The following is a 21,685-nucleotide window of genomic DNA, read 5'->3' on the forward strand; positions in this document are numbered from 1 at the left end:
CCGCTGAGACACACTGCCCAAGCAGAAACGGAGCCGGTGTCCGCGATTTGAAATGTTCGGGGTCCCTGGCACAATGAGGGGTTCCTGTGTCGGTTGCGTGCCACAGTGTCGAACAGGGGTCCTGTAGTGACAAGTGGCCCCGGGTCGGAGCGGTGTTTGAGGGGCCCGAAGAGGGGCCGACGGGTCTTTCGAGACCAACGATCAAGGTCCCGATGGGACGGCTGAGTGGTCCGAAGGGTTGGCTGTAGGTCACATTAAGGATCCCCACCCATGGCCCGTGATCTTAAATGTCCGTAAGATAACCTCTTGCACCGATAGGGACCAATGAGACAGGGCGTTCCTCTACTTCGACGAGAAATCACGGACAACGAACAGTCGGTTCCGTGTTTTTCTGAGCTCTGGGACCCATTTTCCAAGCAGGGATATGGCCGGGTACACGATTTACATTGATCGAACCTCTGTATCGTTCAGGGGCACGCAGTGCCTAACAGGGCACCCTGTACCAACACAGGGCCTCGATTCGGCCAGGGGAAGATTTGCACAACAGGAACGGGGACGGGAGTCCAAGTGGCAGAGAGTCTGCTGCGTTAGTCAGAGCCCTCTGACAATGGAAGGAAACATAAGAACTTGTGAAGAGCGCTTACATTGAGGAACTAGAAGAGTCCTTGCCCGGTCAGGGCCCCAAGTACTAAACGATGGGCGCCCCAGCCCTATTCCAGTATGGGCCCGTTAAGCCCAACTGGAGTCTATGTGCCAATTATTTGACCACCCGCGGCGAGCAGGCACGTCGTCGCGTTAATGACAGTCCATGCCTCGATCCGGGATCAACTGTGCGGGTCGGAAGGGCTCCCGCGCCAGGAAGCGGACCAATACGATATGATGTGTCTCTCAGGGCCTCCGGATTGGCCTGGGGATACCGCCCTGTGTCGCCAGAATGGCGGCCAGAAAACACACCGCGGTTGGACAGAACGGCCTTGCAGCCTTTGACCGGGAACAGTGTGTTCCTTAGTACTTACGAGGGCCCCTTCACTGATATAAATAAGGGGTCTCATTGGTGTTGAATGGAGAGGACCGAAATAAGTTCAAAATGCACAAGGCCATCTGATGTTTCCCTGAGAACGTTTATCGTTTTGCAGGATCAACTAGTGAAAAAAATACCACCCAAAGGTTTGAGCCTGCGCGCCGGGTGCCGCTATTGTAGTGGTTAACGCGCCTGCGTAAACCAAGCACGTCTCGTTAACTACAGATACGTCTCATTAACTACAGATACAGGATTGGATTGAATATGGGTTCCCCATGGTGCCCGCTCTTTCCGCCAGGGTGAGATACTGGCGGCGCCAAATAGCCGAAGAGCTGAGTGCGTCATCAAACCCCAGTGACACGCCCGCAATCTAGGCGAGCAAGGATAGGGATGGCTTGTGTCACACTTTTTGCAAAACCGAACAGCGTTGGCCACTGCAAGTAACGCCAGGAGGCAGGCGCCGAGCGCGCAACAATGCCAACTGTAAAATAATGTTTCTTAATGTCTTGCAAAACTAATTTGAGCAATTCAAAAACTACACTGGGTGCAAATTTTTTACAACTTTAAGGTTGTCCTCTGGGCAGACCAACAGTTACCACAAGACAGAAAAAAGAGAGTTTTCCTTCTATTCTTCTAGTTCCACAACCAAATTCCAGCACCACTTTGTGGTGCTGTAAAGATGAATATGCAATTGCCATCAATCTAAAAACCTCACAGGTGAAACATATGCCTGGAATATCTCTAAATGGATGATTTGATGTCAAAAAGCATTCAAAGGTACTTCTTTCAGATGTGTCACCATTTTTTGTTCACCTGTTGGCTATGGCTTAGTGTTAGCAGTGGGGGTCAACCCTGCACAGCCTAGGGAGACTGCAACACCTGGCATTGGGCCTTTGGTTACCAAGATATGTGAGTGTGCATACTCAAAACTATGTTACATAATTTGTATGCATGTTTTGTACACATTATTTGTTCACATGTACAGCATATCAGCAACATCACAGTACCAATTTCAGCACATTCACACTGCAATTTAATGTTCAGAATTCAGAGCATGATATAGGTTGGTACTCAGTGCATAAAGCTCTGTGAGATGTTCAGTATTCAACATATCCATGCTGTACAGGTGAATGAGCAGGTGGATGAATTTTTGGCAGGCTGGACCATGGTGAACACATGACTAGGAACATACATATGGGGAAATACAGACCAACATCTCTGCCTGGGTGGTAGGTGGTTACATCATCAGGCCAGAGCGCGGTTTCACAAACCGAATTGGGAGGTAGGAGGCTGAGGTGGGGACATGGCTAACCGGCTCCATTATTTCTACCAAAAACAATTTTGTCCCCAGAACTGATGGGGATTGGGGAACATCGGTAGTTGATATGCTGTGCATGGGTGGACATCGCTTGTGACTCAGTTGTACAACAGAAGTAATATTACCATTACCACCACGGAGCGTTCTACGTCACAAACCTACTGGATATAATAAAATGTGAAATCTACAAAGGAAACGGTAAGCAAAGGTAAAAAACGAAGGAAGGTAACGAGGCATTTGAGCGATCAGCAAGGTACTTACGCGAATACAGTCAAATGATTATGCCTCTTCCGGTAACCTCCGCAGACGCAACACTTCAGGTTTGGCATCTTGAACGGGCGCAAAAGCGCTGGATTTAATTATGTTGCACAAAGTTCGTTGTCCCGCCCGCAGCGTTCCAACGCACAGCGCCCACGCCCCCAGCAGCGAAATCCAGCTATCGCCAATTGCCTCCAAGGCCACCAGAAGCTTGTCTGCTGTTTTGGAGTCACTGGGGGGGGGGGGGAGGATCTAAAAAACTGACATTTGAAGCAATGCGTTGTTCCCGAAACGGCTATCCGATAGCCTTGAAACTTTCATCAATCAATTTAATGTATGGGTGTGAGTCATAAGGTGGTAATATTGACACCTGACCTGTGGTCAAACACCTCAAAAAACGCGAAGGGAAAATTTTCGATGCCAAAGCAGACAGCCCCGTGTACCGATCGCTGTGAAAACTTCACCATGAGTCATGCGTAATAAGCCTTAAGCAATTGATGGTTTGGTTATCCTAGGTCAGGTCACCTAGTTCAGGTCAAAATTCACTGAATTTCATGAAGTCCGAAATTCTTGCTGGCAGACAACTCAGTTCTCAGAGCCATCGAACCAATCGCTGCAAAACCTTCAGCATTGGATGCGCTGTGGGAACAAATCACCCCGGAGACTGCAGAGTGGGCCACAGGAGCCGACCCCTTTAGCGTGTTGCGGCGCTTGGGTACGCCTTCGAGGACTTTGTGACCTACTTCGGGCTGCCGCGTCGCGACCAACACTGCCACGAAAGGCAGGCAATCCACTTGTTACCGAGGCCCGACTCAGAAGCAATTGATTCCCGTGGACACGCCCGACCGCGCCGGAAACCCAAGACAGCATCCCGCGACATAGCTCGACAGTTGACAGGCCAAGCATCGCTGCAACACGACCGTGGAGGTCACGTCGCCCGGACCTGCTCGGACGTGCACCTGCGGCCGAGCCGGGGTGCCCAGAGCACCGTTGCTACATCACCGCCGCCTCACGACAGGCACCACTAAACACCAACAATCCCAGTGTGATATCTAAATACAAACGAATTGAGATCCAAGCAGCAGTATGTAATGCTTTGGTTAAGACAACAACGAGTCAGCATACAATTCAGTGTGAAAAGCGAGTCGTTGCAAGTCGTAAGTTTAGCGCGACGTCAGTACCATTTCGAGCCGCACGGTATACTCCAGTTTGCTATTCCATACAAGGCTCCAGGAAGCATCAGTCAAGGTTTTAGAACACACACATATATATATATATATATATATATATATATATATATATATATATATATATATGTGTAACACGTACCATTTAGCGCAATAACTTGTCGGTGATCCTAGGTACGACTGCGCACTGCGAGTGTATTTGTTCTAGACATGATTATGCACGAACGCTTAAGGTATGGTAAAATAAAAATAATATCCCTAGACCACCACGTGTAGGACCGCATAGGTATGTCCCTAGAAAGGGCGGACCCGTTCCACCTCGAGTTTGGACGGCGACCCTGTATCGAGCCATATAACTCGTGGCTGAGGGGTGAACGGAGAGTAGTGAACCGAGGGACCTCGTCACTTTACACCATGCAAGTAGGCCCACGGCTTTGCCGCGCTGCGGGGCCGGATGGTTCCCGCGCCGAACCCCTGTCGACACTTGTCGCTCCGCCCCCTCCCCCCCCCCCTTCGTCCAGGATCGTGGTATTTCTTACTGGTCGTGGTGTCATCTTATCCAGTTTTTGCTAGCCTTGCTCTATGCCTTTGCATGACTGCAATTATTTGTCTCAATAGATCTGCGTTCGTCTCGTGTAAACTAATTCTCCATCGCTTACTTATGTTTCGCAAAGTATTCTGAAATGTCTATAATTCTCTTCTGTCCGGCGGACAGCTCCGACAAGTCGTTCTGGGATTCCAACGGGGCTGTTAGTAACCCAGAAAAGACAGCTTACGGCGTCATGCCCGATTTCCTCTACAAGTTGAAAATTTGGTGTCCATACGTCAGGTCAAAAGTAATTAAACTTGACAACTTCCGACATGCTTCATCGCGGACAACTCGATTCTCAAACCTGCCGAACCGATCGTTACAAACCCTTCACCATTGGTTTCACCATGCCTGATTCCCTTTCGCTGTTGAATATTTGGTGGCACTAGGTCAGGTCAAAAGTCCTGAAATTTCACAAAGTCCAAAATTCTTGCCTGCAGAAAACTAATTTAGAAATTGGCGCTTCGGTCGTCTCCAAACTTTTACCATTCGATTGGACATACGTGGCAGTTGTGATCAGGGGCGGATCCAGAGGGGGGGGGGGGGCGGGGGGCACAGAGGCCACGTCAGATCATGGTTTAAGCGAAGCCAATTTCCAGGGAATCGTCCAGTCTGATGCAACAACGGGGTGTTAGTCGAACCTGTACATCTCTGAGACGCTTTCTTAGGCAAGACACATATTGAATAAGCAAATAGCATTGACCTAAGGTCATGTATAAAGGTCAGACCAAGGTCAAAACCCGCCTGTTTATTTATCTAGGGCTTGCTGTATGGGATAGTTTCTGGTGCTCACTTCAACTTTATTGAAAGCAGAAAACACATTGTACATCTTCCATGGATATTAACGACCCAGATCAACATTTTGTTTTTAGAAACATACTTTCCAGCATAATCTTTGTCGCTCATTCAAATGTAGAGTTCATAGTATTCTTGTATAATTTTGATCACCATGACCTTCAAAAGGTCAAAAAAGACCACTGACCTTAACTGAGCATGTGACATTTGCTTAGAGCAGTTATCTAGGTTCCCAGGGGCACTTTGGGGACCAACCGGAATTTGATCTTGTTTGACCTTATTGACAAGAAGGTCATAAGCTGGGAATCTCAAACTTTAACCTAAGTGAGCTCATGTATATGTCAACACACCCTGTAAGTTTGGTGCTGCTAGCTTTCTTGGTTCCCGAGATCTCAGGGGGGAGGGGGAAATTGACCCCCACCCGAGCAAAGGGTATCTAGCCGGCCATCAGGACGCGTATAAACCTATCGACACACTCACGATATGCTCATGGGCCCCCTACATTAGTCTAGGGCGCCTCCAACTTTCTGCCACTTGCTAAGGGCCCTTCACGCTTGTCGGGCGTCCATCTTTTAATCTCTTTGGGCACATCGGTCGTTCGGGGCACACCATATTGGGTCTTGGGTGCTTTCTATTTGAATGGAGGGCCCTACACACTTGTCGAGGCCCATCTGTTAACTTGCTTGGGGACAGTGGATTGTTTGGGGGCCCTGTACATTGGATATTTTAATGTCGGGACCTACGCTCCTGTCGGGGGCCACCTGATAGCCTACTCGGGTACACTCGATCCTTCACTGGCCCTCCACGCTGGGTCGTGGGTACTTCTTGTTTGAATAGCGGCCCTATGCTCTTGTCGGGGGCTTATTTGATCACCTGCCTCGAGGGCATATTCAATGGTTCGGCGCGGGGGCGCTCTACAATAGGTCCTGGGTGCTTCCATTTTGAATGGAGGCCTCTGGTCACCTCCTCGGCACACTGGGTTGTTCGGGGGCCCTGCACATTGGTCTTGGTGTCTGCATTTAGGGCCGTACCACTCATACCGCGGGCCATCTGATAACCTGCTCGGGGTACATTTTCATCATCTTTCGGCTGGGGTTACCGACTCACTGGGCTGTTGGGTACCTCTTATTCGAGTGAAGGGCCTTACGTTCTTGTCGAGCTCCTTCTGATAAGGCTGCTCGTGCACATTCAGTCATTCGGGGGCCTTTGCATTGTGTTTTGGGTGCTTCTTATTCGAATGGATGGCCCTGCGCTGTTGAGGGGGCCTATCTGTTAACCTGCTCTGTCGCGCTCGATCACTCCGGGGCCCTCTATGTTGTCTTGAGTGTTTCTTATTGAATTGATGGCCTTACGGTCTTGGCGGGCCCGATCTATTAAGCTACTGGGGCCGCGGCGGATAAGGGGCGGGGAGGGGGGGGGGGACCGACCACGCCCCATGGACCATGCAGAGGGCACCCACAGGCTTCGAATTGGCTGATAACTTGGCTGAACGGACACAGCTTTCTAATAAAAAACACAACAAAATTGGACGTGTGTGGACCTGCAGACGCCATGGACCGGTTGCAAACGAAAGTATAAGCAAGAATTTAAATCTACTGGGACACTAAAGCTAGTGGGACACTCTCCTTCCATGCCTGGGCATTCTTGGTCGATCAGGAGCCTTCCACCGATTCTTTCCATTCGCCCGAAAGGCTCTATAACGCTTTTCCGGGCCCCCACTGGTCAGGGTACACTCAGCTACTCAGGAGCCCCTCATACTAGTTTTGGGTTCTTTTCACTTGCTCGGGCGGTCTTGTGCTGTTGCTTGGGGGGTATCATCGCACAGGGGTATCAATTCATGGTCTCGTATGCCTTTGCTCTGACCGGGGCCTTATATGTCAGCCTGCCGGGGGCCCACCATCGTTTAGGGGCCCACCACCTTGAATCTTGGATTCTTTTCATTTGCCCCGAGGACCCTATACCTGTTGACGGGAGCCTCTCTGTTGGCCTCACAGGGCACCAATGATCGGTCAGGTTCCGTCCCTATTAGCCTTGGTGCCTTAACCTCAGAGCAGGAGTCGTAAAAGCGGCCGACGACTTTTTACGCGCAAGTGTCGAAGGTAATGTTACGTGCCTCCGACGTCGCAAGTGTCATTTCCCTTGGCGATTGAGTGTATGACACTCATCAAACTTGCACATCACGTTTTTAACGTATTTTGAACACTAGAATGTTTTTGTACTCGTTTGTGGCAAATAAGAAATTGTACATTGGTGATCAGTTATCAGCTGATTACATCACCCAGCTAGCTAGCCATAAATACACTAGGGATCAAGTCCGTGCTTGGCTTTGATGGTAATTAGTAGCCAAAATCACAGGACTTATGTGATCTGGAGAAAATAAATGAGCTCTATGCATGTGCATGCATAACATGCCCAACATTAGCACAGTAGGATAGGTTTCCATCTTAACTATGCATGTATATATATATATATATATATATATATATATATATATATATATATATATATTATATGTTTGCCGCTTACTATATAGCTTAAAATTTAATGGCCGAAATGCGAGGATATTTTTTGGAGGGGGCCGCAAACCCTAGGGGCCCCACGACGTTGCGTGGCCCCACCCCCTTGACGGAATCCTGGGTCCGCCCCTGGTTGTGATGCGTGCCATGAAACCATGCGCATTGTTTGTTTGTGCTCAAGTGTGCAAGCATGTTTAACTCCATGTTTTGCTGTACACATTACAGCAATAACATTTATACATACTTTGTGCACAAATGCAGCGGCATTGTTGTCTTGTTTAGTGAGCAAAGATACACAAAGCACGCTACACAAAACATGTTTAATTCTCGGCACATTTGGGACGGTCATAGTAGTCGAAGCACGCATTGACGCGGCTGCGCACATCTCGCGTGGTGAAGCTCAAGATTTCCGTTGACCAAAACAATAACGTGTTGCCACCGTTGGCTTCTGGGACTTGTATTTCGGTGACGAGCTATATATAAAGTGCAGAAAGGAAGTTCCGGTGGGGAATCAGTAGCCCATGAATCTGTCACAGCAGGACACTGACCAAACCGGCCCGTTTCGGTCAGGCCATCGAGCCTGCTCTCACAGTCGGACACGTCAGATCTACAGCATCCGTCGCAGCCGCGGCCCAGGATCAGTTCGATCCGGTGAACTTCTGAACGAGTTGGAGTCAGCTACTATCAAAAGGCTGCTGAGGAGGTGTGTACATAAGCACGAGAGAACGTTCGTTCTCTACCACACGCGTTCGCGTTCGCATACCACACGCATTAGCCAGCGGCGCACCACTACGCTGACCATGACCGTGGTCAGGGGAGGGAGGGGGAGGGTTGGGGGTTGGGGGGGGAGGGAAGGACGCGCCGGTGTCTTCAGCATGACGAAAAAGTGCCACTGCTTCTAAAACCCTTGCTGCGAATTCGGACGGCAATCTAATCCTGTGATTGGTCAGAGAAAGTGGTGTCGTCACAGTTTGAAGCCCGTGAAACCCTGGTTGTCATGGTCATTAACCCCGCGGCATCGGGAAAAATTCAGTAGATTCGATTCTAGTTTTACATTGGAAAAGGAAATTCCCTCAGATCCAGGGATGCAGCCAAGGGAGGTGCCTGGGGTATCCTGGGTCTCTCGTTAGGCCTAGATCTGTTGTTTTTCACCAAAGAGAGCTCCCGACAGAGAGTTCAAAATCCGTCGTTTCAACGATACATCTTGTCCGATTTTGGCTTTTATTCCGTAGAAACGCTTTTTTATCTTGTCTTTCCAACACAAAACTGATATCCGAGGGTGTGAGTGTCTAAATAGCTTTTCCACGTCGCAAAACATGACGTAACTGTAAACGCGGAACACGAAATGACGTAAAAGTATTTAAATGACGTTATTATGACGTCATGAAGCCCAGTGTGACTTTAAAATACTCTCCCCATTTTCGCGGTCGTGTTGCCCAGCAATTAGAGGGGTTTAGGTCTTTAGAAAGGTAGAGCTGTAAACTACATCGAAAGGTCATCAAGATGGCCATTTCGGTTCAAAACCTTGTACAAATGTGGAACACTCCCTTTCATTCTGTGAAGTATCAGCTGTCTGACCTACGGGTGACGGTATATATATCCCGAGGCTGTTGGTAGAGCTTTGCGTGAAACTGATATGTATTTGACGTCTCAGGGTGAACAAAAATACATGAAAGACCACCAAACAATATATTTTCGGATTATAAAACCTGTTTAATACTACTGCCAAGTGACAATGGACAGGCATGTGAATTAAGCCAACGAGTTAGGACACAGATGACCATGCTACGTTTACATAGATTGACAAACGGCAAGAAAATACAAATGCCATCTCACCACACCTTAGGTTTTACGCAAGAACTATAAATATCCGATACACACTTGCAAAAATGGATGACAGTTTTGCCTCTTCTCCGGTGCCAATAAGCTGATCGTTGGTTTTCCTGAACAATCCAAGCTACTCGCCCATAGCCGCTGTACAGTTGACACATGGCCATTGTTCAGTGGCCCTGCGTCAGCTGGAACAAACCAGTGGTTTTTTTCAGTGTCTGAGATTGTCTTGACCGAAGCAATTGGTGCTGGGAGTTTCTCGGCCATGGCTGCGGCCTCTGATTATTGCTGATGAAGAACCAGATGATTGCGACCATTTTCTGTGTACAAATTTCCTACACATCCCTGGCTCTGAGAATGTGACTCGCAACCGTACAGGTCGGGCTCTCTCGTGCCATGGCTGGCTTCACTGTCCCCTAATGCTGTCTTGTACCGTTTTTCCATGTGTGCCGCTGATCTTTAGCAGGTCGAAGTTAGACCATTATTGTCGGCGAAAGCAATTCCTTAGGCATCGTTCAATATGATACGTCAACGGAGTGTTATACATACGAAGTCATCTAATTTGACGTAGTTTTGTTTTTGACCATTGGACGATTACAATTAGGATTACGTCTAATTCCATTGACAAGTATGGTATGATAAGCAGGTATGAAGGTCGGATATAGCCAAAAACCAAAACACCTATTACCGCCGGACAACCTGCTTTAATGGATAGTTTTTGATGCTAGTTTTGAATTCCTGAACCACGAAAACTTCAAAGGATGCTCATTTCGGTGTAATGAAGATCAAGGAGGTCACAGGCTTAAAACTATCGCTTGACCTTTTGCTTGCGGAGAATTGCGTGTAGAATGGTACTTGTTGCCGTTTGCATCTTCAAGTGTCACAATGAAATCGATGGTTTTGGTTATTTTTACTTGCTGAAGATTGCTTTTTTCGCTATATGAGGTGTCTAGGTTAAATATAGCATCGGGAGGTCTGATAGTACTTCCGATACCAAACTGGAGTTTGGGCTTATTAGGTCTTATTTGGCCCGAAAGTCATGGCCTAGGGACATCCCAATTCGAAGGCTCACATAGAGTGTCTTGTATCCCGTCAGTCTGGTGTCTGTGGCGCTTTTAATTTTGGAGACATCAAGAGGGGTAAGATTTACCCCGCTTGAGTGCATCGTGTTCTAATGTCCACCAGAGCGGTTGCTAGGTGTTAGTGAAGTTTTTATATTGTCCCACGCTCTACCAGGGCAACATCTAGTTTTCCACACAACGGCGAATCGTCCTAATGTTCACAATTTTTCTTAAACACGCGGACAATTACGTCTGCATAATGTTTGATACTACTAGGTAGGACGCAAAAACTCAGGCGTAACGACGTCAGTATTCACCAAGGCATTATACTGTGCATGGATGAACCGTCCACTGGATTTATCCCATTGCCACCTTAGGGTGGCATCTAGAACAGAGAAGTTACTGCCAGGCGTGGTCACACCATACCAGATTACACCCTATCGTACTTAGAGCTCATAGAACATCTTCACCTGACGTCACTCTTACGTTATCACGTCGCAGGAAAAATTGCCGTATTTTGGCTGTCCACTGGTGTATGAAACGTGGCGCAGCAGAGACGATAAGCCCGGGCTCCCGATACAGTGATGCTGATGTTGCGGGGCCGTCCATCGATGTCTCTCGAGTAATGCTGGGGTAGTGCAAAGTAAATATGATAATTGTTAGATCCCGTCCGTCTCAGGCAACACATGAGCACGTAATGCATCGTCATATGTATTCCTTTAGAGACACATATAATGCAGTGTGCCTCGCCCTTAAAGTACATGATGTTGGATGATGGAGCCGTTGACCCGTAAATCCCGTGATTATGCTGATGTGCGTGATGCTTCTGCTGTGAATGCTAGGTGAAAACGTCGTGAAAAAGTAACGAACATTTTTCAGGTCATCAAAATGGCTTTGAGACGTCTTGCCAGCAACCTTGTAATGGCTGCAAGACCCATCCAGCAGCAGATGAGAAATTACAGGGCAGCTGTCCTCACAGAGTTTGGAAAGGCTTTGGAAGTGCAGGAGCTGAAGTCAAAGCAGTTGGGAGATCATGAGGTAAATATCTTTAGTGTGCTAACTTTACAAGGTGATATACTTTTATTATTTCAGATACCCCAGGTCCAGTTTCCAACATGCAAAAAGTCCATCACTAGGCAACCACACTACATCAGTGATCAGGGCCTCTCTATGGCATACACAAAATCCAGGCTAGGCCAAGTTTTATGCAATTTATGGATCATGTTGTGTAAGCAATCCTTTGGAGATTTTTTTCCTGAAGTTATCTAATCCACATATGTGTACATATATATGGTTTATTCTGGCTCTCTATGCACCAACATTGGTGGTACTGCACCAAACTCTGATTGCTCTAATGTATGGTGTTTGTGTGACCTGAAATTGTTCCCAGAATGCTCCTGCTACACTGGGCCTGTATGTTTGCTTTTTTTTGCCTGGCCCTGTGGTTTTGAGCTTGGCAAGATAAGTGGAGTTATATAGGAAGTATATTATAAGTTATGTTGCTATCAATATTAATACAGAAAATAGCTATTTGCAAGTTATTCATGTTAGGCTACATATCTGTTTCTCAAACATCAAGCTTGTTGCAATATTTTCATATTTTGTAATATTTTATAGTGTTTATTAAATGTGCTAGTATTGTTTATTGCTAGCTATCAAGCAAGAGAGGTGAAAATATCTCTACCCCTGCTTCCTCTGCTGTAAGGATCCATCATGCCACCATTTCTCCCTGCTTCAGGTGCGTGTTAATGTCTACAACTGCGGCGTGAATGCCTCTGACATCCTGACATGCCAGGGAGTGTATGAAAATCTGCCACAGCTACCGTTTGTGCCAGGCTTCGAGTTCTCTGGTGAAGTTACTGAGGTGTGTAACTTTCCATGGAAGGGGCCATGGTGCATGCTTTACAGGAAAGTGGTCTGGGTGCATAGTCAGTAAGGCAAATGATTTGGTACTACAGTTTTCCCAGGATGTTCTCAAATGTCAAATGATTGAATGATTTTGTAAAGCTCTGCAGCAAGTTGCTAGGTTGCATAGTTCTACAGCCAAGTTCAGCACGTTTACTTCAGCATGCATGTGGTGTGTGCACAATTCCCTAGAAAATTGTTCAGTGGTGTAGTTCTTTGTGCAAGCAATCATGGCTTTGTATTCACTGTGCTGTTAGCCAAGGAAGGGAGGGTTGTCTGAAATTGCATTCCAAATCAAAATCAAAATTGAAATTGAAGGTTGCAATGAATCAAATAATGACGTCCCTCCATATTCCATAGATACCATAGTATCAAGTCCTAGCTATTTCTGGCGAACTATCGCACTGCCACCTGGCAAAATGAGCTATCTAGTTGGCTGACCATTTTTCCATGTGCACCAGTAGCTGGGCTCCCAGTCGAGCCTGGTGGTCTGTGTCTGGCGGCTGATCACTGACCATGTCCACAGGTGGACTCCTGGGCAAGCCCGGTAGTCCGTGTCTGGCGGCTGATCACTGGCTGTGTCCACAGGTGGGCTCCCAGGTGACGTCCGTGCAGAAGGGCGGGCGCGTGATCGGTCTGCAGAGCACCGGCAGTGGCGGCTTCGCCGAGGAGATCGTCTCCCACGTCGCGGTACGCCGGCGTGCCGCCAGTGATGGCGTGCAGCACGGGGTCGCCGGCCACTCGGGCCGCCTTAATGCTCACTGATCTAGCTGGCAGTAGCCGTTTGTGATTGACACTGTGCAGGCAGCGAACATGTTGTTTGGTAGCCTGCACTATTACTGCATTCCGTTTCTGAGTTTGCGTTGTTCTGTTTTGAGCTGGCTGTGGTGCTCTGGAAAACACTGCGTCTTGAGCGACCTCCATAATCGTCTCACGCCTATGTGTGCGCACCACAACTGTCGATGTTGAACTTTCCTGTTTTGTTTCAAAGTCATTGAAGTTTTGGCTCTGTCGCATTCATTCTTGCACAGAGTTGACTGCAGCAATAGAAATAGCTCTACAATGGAGAGCAGATAACGATTTTCTACATAAACCATAATAATGACTCATAGCATTAGAACGTTTCATTTGATTTGGAAAGGGTTTGTTCATGCATGGTTCAGCACCATGACAGTGCTCCCTGATGCCGGCCGGATGCCTGTGGTGTGGGCTGACCCGGCCCAAGTTCACTCTGGTTCCTACAGAGACGGGGCTCAGGCCTGACCGAGCGATACACCTTGTAGATCCCCAGATTAAGCCAAAGGACCGTGCCACGGTCTTTGAAGCTAGTCGTGATTTGCTGTCTGATTTTGACCGTGCTGTTGAAAAGTTGCGCCACGCTCCGTTACGAGCACCTTTTGGATGCAGCGTGGTCCAGCTGAAAGCTCAAACATGATAGAGTGGAATGGCAATGGGTATAAGGCGGACGCCAACCCGCCGCAGCCGTCACAGGCGCGCCGGCACCGCTGTCCCGCGCTACTGGTTCTCACCAGTTTTTACAGGCTGGTTCTTACCATCACGTGACCGCACTGGCTGGAGGCTGGGCCCGGCTCCCCGCCCCTTGGACTCGTGCCGACCGTTTGTCAGCGCTGCACCTCTGGTCGCAGGACCTGTTCCCGGTGGACAACTCGCTGGAGTTCGAGGCGGGCGCCTCACTGGCGGACACGTACGCCACGGCGCTGCTAGGCCTGCAGCGGCGCGCCGCCCTCCAGAGGGGCGACACGGTCCTGGTGACGGCGGCCGCCGGCGGACTCGGCCTCGCTGCCGTCGACCTAGCCGCCAACGTCTTCAAGTGTCAGGTGCGAAGGCCTTCCAGTGCCGCGCGCTGGACGAGGACTGAGACACAGCGGCCGCCGAGCGCTCCTGGCGTGGGGTTGGCGCTGAGGAGTTCTGTGTGGGCCAGGCGGGCCCGGGCGGTTGGACAAGGCTGTTCAGCGAGAGGCGGTGACCCGGTGATGACGCCGCCGGACTTGTCACGGGTCCCGTCCGTACCTCGGACCGCTGTAGGCGCTGGCGGTCCGTGGGCGCTGCTGAGGCCGGTTCGCGGGGCGATGTAATGGGCAGAGAGGGGCCCGACACAACATGCTGAGACTTAGTCTCTCAAGCCGCATGAGTACGTGCGGGCACAGCCCGTATGAGTACGCGTAGTCCCCGTGAGCCAGAGTTGGTTACTGCTGCAATGGTTTAGCGCCTCGGTGAATTTGAGCTGCATCTTAGAAGACGTGTGATGCCACCCATGGTGGGCCGACTACAGCTTTGTGCTGGTGGCGCCGGCTGCGGGAGCGCTATTCAGTCGGCCATGATCGGCTGGAGTCGTGGCAGACCGGGGCGGTGGAGATGACTTCCAGCGCTGTGACGTTAGAACAACCCGACTTACGTCTCAAACCTCTCTTTAGAAACACGAATTCAGAACATGAGTGGCCATTTAGATCACATGCCCACAACTTTCGTATACTCTGTTGTTGTTTTCATTCGTTAATCAGTGTCTTCGTGTCTGTCATTTATCAGCCGATTCTTAGTTTTGGAGCCTTCAGCTGATTCCTCAGAACGTCAACAGCACGATAGAGTTGTTGCATGCTTTGCGATGAACCATAGCTTTCAGTGGCCTGGCCTAGCGCGTAGAGGCGATAGCCGTATGTGACTTGACTTTCCCGCCTGATCTGATCCGGCCTGATCCGGGCATATCATTGTTGTATGTGACCTGACCACTCTGTCTGACCTGACCTAACCTGGAAATGTGATCTCCCTCTGCGTGACCTGATTACCCTGTCTGACCTGACCTGACTTGGGAATGTAATCCCTGCGTAATCTGACTACCTGACCTGACCTGGACCGGGTATGTGGTCGCTGTCTGTGACCTGAATACCCAGCCTGACGTGACCTGGCCTGACCCGACCCGGACAGGTGATCGCCGTCTGCGGCACGGAGGACAAAGCGTCCCTGGTGCGCGAGAAGGGCGCGTTCGCGGCGCTCGGCTACCACCGCGACCACCTGCGGCACAAGGTGCACGAGGTGGCCGGCGAGCGAGGCATCAAGGTCATCTTCGACGCGGTCGGTGGCGAGGTGTTCGAGGAGGCGATCAAGTGGTGAGGCTAGTGTGGTGGCAAGACGCGGCAGAGGGCCTGGCATGGTCCGTCGGACCGCCGTGTCGGCCCACGGAATGTCAACACTCAGCGCGTTTTGGAGTGTTGTTGCTTTTGTTATTGGCGACTTGGTTAGGCTATTTCTTGAATCGAAAATGCTCTCTGCGATGTGGGTTGTACTGACACAATGCTTTGGTGGCGCTGCGACGCGTATAGAAGCCAAATCTATTCTCAGCTGGGCGACAGGCTGATTATGTACTTCTTAATTTAAGTTTGTACTTCCTTGCAAAACAGTCATTGACTTCTGGCTGTTTCTTCGCATCAGATACAGCCTTTCTAAATCGTGATACTTTCCGCTGCCGCCACTGACCTAACCAGGACGGTCACCTTACTGGTCGTGCTGAGCTCGTGTGGACCTAAATCGATGAAAAATGATTGATACTTTCAGCTCGATGCAGCGTTTCACTCGATGTACTCTATGGCAAGTAGACGTGCTACGACTTCTATCTTGCAGCAGAGTGGGGGGAGACAGTGTAGCACGACAGCGTAAGATCCAACATTCTTCGGGCCTGCGACGGTCCAGGCCCCTGTCCTCCGCGTGCGACGGCCCACGCCCTGCCCTTCGCGTGTGCTCGCCGTTGCCGTGTGAGTGGCCGTCTCCCGACGCCGCCGTCCAGGTGTGACCCGCCCCCGCGCCTCGTCCCGCAGTGTGGCGCACGAGGGCAAGGTGATCGTGGCCGGTTTCGCGTCGCGCACAGTGCCGCACGTGGCCACGAGTGCTCTGCTGCCGCGCTCGTTCGCCCTCATCGGCCTCTCGCTGCGGCACTACCGGGAGGCCGACAACGCCGTCTTCAGGTAACGGAGCCCGCTGAGAGGGGCCGAGCTGGCGGCACCGGCGCCGGCCGGCCCGGGTTGGCTTCACGGCTGGAGGCGTTCTGGACCGTCGCTCGTGCTGACAGCCGGAGATAGGGCAGAGAGCGCTTCCCGGTTCGTGCCGATGGTGGGACCGCGCGGTGTCGGGGCGCGGTCGCTTCGGTAATGCCATGTCGGGATGACCAGCGAAACTCATGGATCTGTGCTGGATCTGGCATCTCTGTGCTGCACTGGCAACACGTCACACCGTCGTCGCGTTTTTCGTCGCTTGCTTTGGATGGTGGAGTACTGTTTCATCACCGCACGTGCCGTCTCGTTCGTGACACGGCGTCATTTCTTCTTAGTTTGTTTGTTGTCCGCCTTCTAACACACAACAGCGCCGACATTCGGGCGGGATGTGATGCGGTCGGTTAAGTTATCCGGGAACTGAATGAAACGAACGTCTTCTTAAGATGGTGAAAATTGAGCCATGGTTAATTCATTTCTGCTCGGGCCCCTATTCTGTGGCACGTTCAAGTCAGCCCTACTTCTGAATGCCCACCCATGTGCTTTGCCATGCGTATGATTCTTATTTGCACGCTTGCATGCATGCTATTCTAAGATGCTGCTGTGGTGGGTTTGAACTACCCAAATTGTCGTTGGCAAAAACACACGCTTTTTGGTCAAACGCTCGCCAGTTTTTCGTCAGCTGGTGTGTGCGGTTGTCGCCATTCTCACACGTCTGAGCCCATTGATCTGCCGGCGTCCCCGCCTCGGCCCGTCCCGTGACGAAGGAGCGTCCCGTGACGCCCCGTCACGACCGACCCGGCGCCGTCGCCGACGCTGACGACACCCCGCCCCTCCGGCCGCCGCAGGCAGGCCGTGCTGGACGTGATCGAGCTGCACGAGGCCGGCCTGATCGCGCCCCACGTGTCCGCCCAGTTCCCGCTGGATGAGGTCAACCAGGCGCTGAGCTTCATCTCCGAACGGAAGTCGACTGGCAAGGTTCTGCTCGACATCCGGTGACCTGACCTCGGGTCGTCTGGGGTCGCCGAGGTCGGCCAGCGTGCTCGCCGTGCCGTGGGTGTGATGTAGCGGGCCGTCTGGACGCGGCTCATGCTGTCTCGCGTTCAACGGTAATGGATGCGCTTTTTGACTTCGCGGCTGCGAGGATTTCGCTCTTATTCACTGCGTGGCTCGCAGCCTCTGGATGTCGTCCTTGGCGTGGCCACGAGGCCGTTTCGTCATGTTGCCGGCGGCTTCTTCTGGGCTTCAGGCCGGCTGCAGTACTGCTGCCGCGTCAGCTTCAAACTCCCCGTGTAGGTGGCTTGCCTATGTGCGTTGGCATACAGGCCGAACGTCACCAATACGAGTGGTATTGATGTCCGCTAATGCATCACGTGTAGACAGACACTGGTATTGTCTGTTGATTGACGCGATTGGCCGTTTCACACCGGTCTCGGTGCATATGCGAATCCAGAATATACATATTATTTGTGTGATTGGCAGTCCCTCGGGTGTTCGATAATTAACGAGATCGCAGGATGCGCAGGGAGCAGAACCAGACAGGTCACGTGTCATGGAAAGATTTATTTGAAATCTGCACATATCGTTACCCTGGAAAGCTGTACAGCGTACCGAGAATAGTGAAGAGCGATCCATTTTGGACGCTACTATAGATTTCACCCATTGTTTGTGCTCGGGATGGATGCTATCCAAATGTCTGCATTATTATATTGACAACGTTATTTGAAAAAATCCGCATGCCCTCAGCGGGCCAATACGTTTTTTCGATGATCCTTGCCATTTCAGCTACTGTTTGGACATTTGCAGCTGGTATGAATTCCTCGCGATTCCTCCACTATCTATCATCGAGGCCTTATCTGCCCGTTCTGTGAGGTTCCGCTCAAGACAGCAGACGTTCGCAACTACTTAAGAAGCGAATCCTGGATTCTCTAACCGGATACAGTCATCCAATGCGCAGGGGGGTCTGGGAGGTACACGTGGGGGCCATCATTACATGCACTAAGCTTAAAGCACTGACTTTCCACGCGGGAAGTCCGTGTCCAATGCCCTGATGACTAAGCCTGGTCATCTCTGACTGACCTGTGATCCTGGGCTGTGTGGTAGTCCATGACTGCCGGGCTAGGACAGCCGTCTCGTCCGACTCGAGTCATGATTTCGCTCCGGCACCGCGCGGGGCATTTCGCCGTCCACCACCGCCCGGCGGTGAGCGGGTAAAAATCATGTAGAAATCATATCCGGGAATCATACCAATCATATCGATCCCTGGAATCATAGGATGTAATCATCGGATCATAGGGCTCAAGTGGTAATCGATAGGCCTGGTCAATGTTACGTCTACTTTGTGTTTCATGAAAAGGAAAGGTGGCGAACGTGGTCGCGCAAGCGTTTATGGAGCTCGAACAGCTATGGCGGTGAAAGAAGCACCTCTAGGTCATAGTCCCAGCTGAGGGTCTAAGCTGGCGTCCCACGTGGGTCACGAGCACAGCACCAACGAGCCTATTTGCTGCACTGTCTATAGCATTCACATCTGTTCCATGAACACCTTGAAAATTTGCCATATCTTTGAACTACTACAGGCCCTCTAGCTCGCATGCTTATGCTCGTGAGGACTTAAAACCAGCGCAAAACGAAAGCGCGCTCTCCCGCGATTCAAAGCCATACCACGTCATCGAAGCTCGAGAATTAAGGCCGAGTCGAGCGATCAGTTCTCGAATTCTAAGGGTAAGTCCAGGATTCCTACAGGGTTCCATGTTTATGGGGTTCCGGCATCCTTTGCAGGCTGCCGTCACATACCTAGGAGCAGGGGGACCGGGTTGACGAATGACTCTAAAAAAGTCAAATTGCTAGATTCGGCCCGTGCTATTCCCAGGCATACAACTTGTACTTCGTTCCCTTCTTTCAGTGAATAGGAGCCAGATAATGCGGAGCGATGCAACATTGCCTGCATTCAGAGGTCCATAAGATAAATGGACCAGGTATTATATGGCTGCACCGAACAAACCACCTGCTTCGGACCTATCTTCGTGGTTCATTTTGATCTTTCCAAGCCGATGATCGTGAAGAGCGTGGCTGGACTTTGGTGCGGTTGCATAGATGCCTGGGGGGCCATTTGGGTCGGTCACCAACATAGATCGAAACGGAGTCAAAAGCATGCATCGATATGGCCGGCCCATGTTCGCCGCTCTTTTTCAAACTCAAGTAATGGGAATAGCGCACCGGCTGGAGGGGGAGGAGAGGGGACAATACATTTCCTGGTCAGGGGCTGAAGGCCCTTCCGCCGCGGCTCGGAGTTAGTTGCATTCTGGTGGCATGGTGGCCGGACCCTCCCGGTGGTCCGGAGGTCATCAAAAGGCGTTAAACATTGGCTCCCTGGCATTACTAAAAGCCGAAAATTGAGCTCAACTCGGTCATTCCTCGGTGTCAGATTTTGAGAAGACAGGGCAGTTTACAGGTGAGGGAACGCGCTGTTCGTTAAGAATACTTGTAAGATTGACGAATCACGCTACTGTACGCGTATTGCAACAAATGAGCTAAAAGCAGACATATCCTTCTCCAGCGACCTCCGATGTTCTTTAAAGAAGTGTGCCTTACATATAGGGGGATCGTACAGATGCTTTTTCTCTAGTAACCAAAGTGCATGGTAAAGTTTTACGGGGAAAGTGTAAAAGCGGCGTTGTTTACATTTGTTTGCGTCATTGAATGTTGCAGCTCCAATTGTTAACATCAGCCACTGGAGGTGGTGCCACGCGGGGAAGCGTGGATTAACCACCGACCACCCTTTGGCTTGCAAAATAGATGCATCGTCTGCTGCTTACTACTTTGCATGATTCGATATCTTGGATGGAAATCTTTTAAATATTTTGCGTGACTGATGCGCCACCTTTTTTACTCTTCTTGGCATTTCCGCAACAGCAAGTCACCTTCACTCAGAATTTCTGTATGACAATTGACTTCCTGAATGCCTGCTCTGACTGGATGTCCGAACTTTCTGTGCCCTCCGATTTGTGGTCCTCGAAGGGACTTCTGCGCGATTTGCAGCTTAAACGCATTTGGCCAAGCGGTGCCAGTGGCCACTCTGGCACAGCGGGTCCAATGCCCCGGAGGGGCGGGGCGCCGCGGGCGTCTGGTAAACTGGTTACTAACGCCGGTATTGCATGCGAACGCAAGTGCCATTGCTTACAGCTGGAAATCTGTGTTAGTGTGCTTGTTGGAGGGAGGGAAGGGGGCACCGTTTGTCCCCTCACTGCCACTTTACCAGTGCGCGAGTTAGGGGGAGGGAGCATTGTGCGTTGCTCGCAGCATTGGCTGATGTTGGCGCTAGTCGTGGGCTGAGCGACGTGAAGTAGGCCGCGAATGGTGCAATTAGCGTTCCCTTAAGTTTGTGCAGTGGATAAAAGCAAACAAGTTAAACATTTAATTATCGGGCATCCCATAAAGATACCTGATACAAATTCACCGATTTATCAAAATTTCGTGAACCTTTTGATTGTGCGAAGACAAACAACAATCCAAGACCCAATATTTCTGTGACGGCGCTAATGCGCCACAAGCTAGGGGCATGTGGGTGAAAAAAGGAACACCAACCATCAGGCTTGGGAGCGTTGAACGCAAGATGAAAAGTTGTCACACCAGATACCAAAAACTAAAAATCATGGAGTGTAGTGTCAGATGTCCGTATTTAGTCCAAGCAGTGACATTGCAGGGCGCAGATGCCAGATTTTGAAGGGGTGCCTGTAGGATTGTCAATTTCTAACATCTGTTGGAGATAAACTAATTAAGTTGACTTATCTGCCGTGCACCCTAATTTCTTCACATATTTCGGGCAACTTCATTGGGGTCCTGCAGTCAAAATCAAACATTAAAGAACATTTGGCTATTCCAAAGTTGTCTTTATGTTGAGGGATGACAACCCGTTTGAAACCGATCTTATATCGATAATGATGATGCACGATGATAGTGATGGCATTGAAAGCTGTTGATGCTGATGAAGATGATACTCATGCAGATATCAACAGTATCAGACTGAGGGGGCTCAAGTCAGCATTGCAGGTGGGAGGGGGGGGGGGGGGGTCGGCCGAAAGCGTACAAAGTGAAAAACACACCAAGTATGTACCTGACCGCCTCAGATGCAAGTGTGTGCCAGCACACTTGTATCTATTGTATCTATTGCACCAGCACACTATAAGGCACAGCACACTGACCTA

The 21,685-nt window shown here is 50.3% G+C and overlaps 2 protein-coding genes across 5 annotated transcripts in view; both read left to right on the forward strand.

The window, feature by feature from the left end:
* LOC119099947 (ras-specific guanine nucleotide-releasing factor 1) overlaps positions 1-21,685 on the forward strand; it is a 123,079-nt gene that overhangs the window by 10,863 nt on the left and 90,531 nt on the right. The window lies entirely within an intron of this gene.
* On the forward strand, positions 11,157-17,953 carry LOC119099945 (quinone oxidoreductase-like protein 2). Of its 4 annotated transcripts, none has more exons than XM_037223042.1 (8): positions 11,157-11,218; positions 11,455-11,613; positions 12,314-12,439; positions 13,069-13,170; positions 14,127-14,318; positions 15,424-15,605; positions 16,311-16,457; positions 17,330-17,953. In XM_037223042.1, the coding sequence occupies exons 2-8, from the start codon at positions 11,464-11,466 to the stop codon at positions 17,478-17,480; spliced, it is 1,050 nt and encodes a 349-aa protein (XP_037078937.1). In that variant the 5' UTR covers positions 11,157-11,218; positions 11,455-11,463; the 3' UTR covers positions 17,481-17,953. The 4 variants fall into 4 exon arrangements, with proteins under 4 accessions (XP_037078937.1, XP_037078938.1, XP_037078936.1 ...); XM_037223043.1 differs by having other exon boundaries at positions 11,163-11,197; XM_037223041.1 differs by having other exon boundaries at positions 11,182-11,269.

The sequence above is a fragment of the Pollicipes pollicipes genome, unplaced genomic scaffold (assembly GCF_011947565.3).
Source record: "Pollicipes pollicipes isolate AB1234 unplaced genomic scaffold, Ppol_2.1 Scaffold_4881;HRSCAF=5763_pilon_pilon_pilon, whole genome shotgun sequence".
Lineage (NCBI taxonomy): Eukaryota > Metazoa > Arthropoda > Thecostraca > Pollicipedomorpha > Pollicipedidae > Pollicipes > Pollicipes pollicipes.

Bases quoted from the DNA above. Each gene is read 5' to 3' on its own strand.
- LOC119099945 (XM_037223041.1), top strand. From the start codon at position 11,225: ATGATAATTGTTAGATCCCGTCCGTCTCAGGCAACACATGAGCAC. The intron at 12,440-13,068 runs GTGTGTAACTTT...CTGTGTCCACAG, and splicing joins TCTCTGGTGAAGTTACTGAG to GTGGGCTCCCAGGTGACGTC. The intron at 16,458-17,329 runs GTAACGGAGCCC...CGGCCGCCGCAG, and splicing joins GCCGACAACGCCGTCTTCAG to GCAGGCCGTGCTGGACGTGA.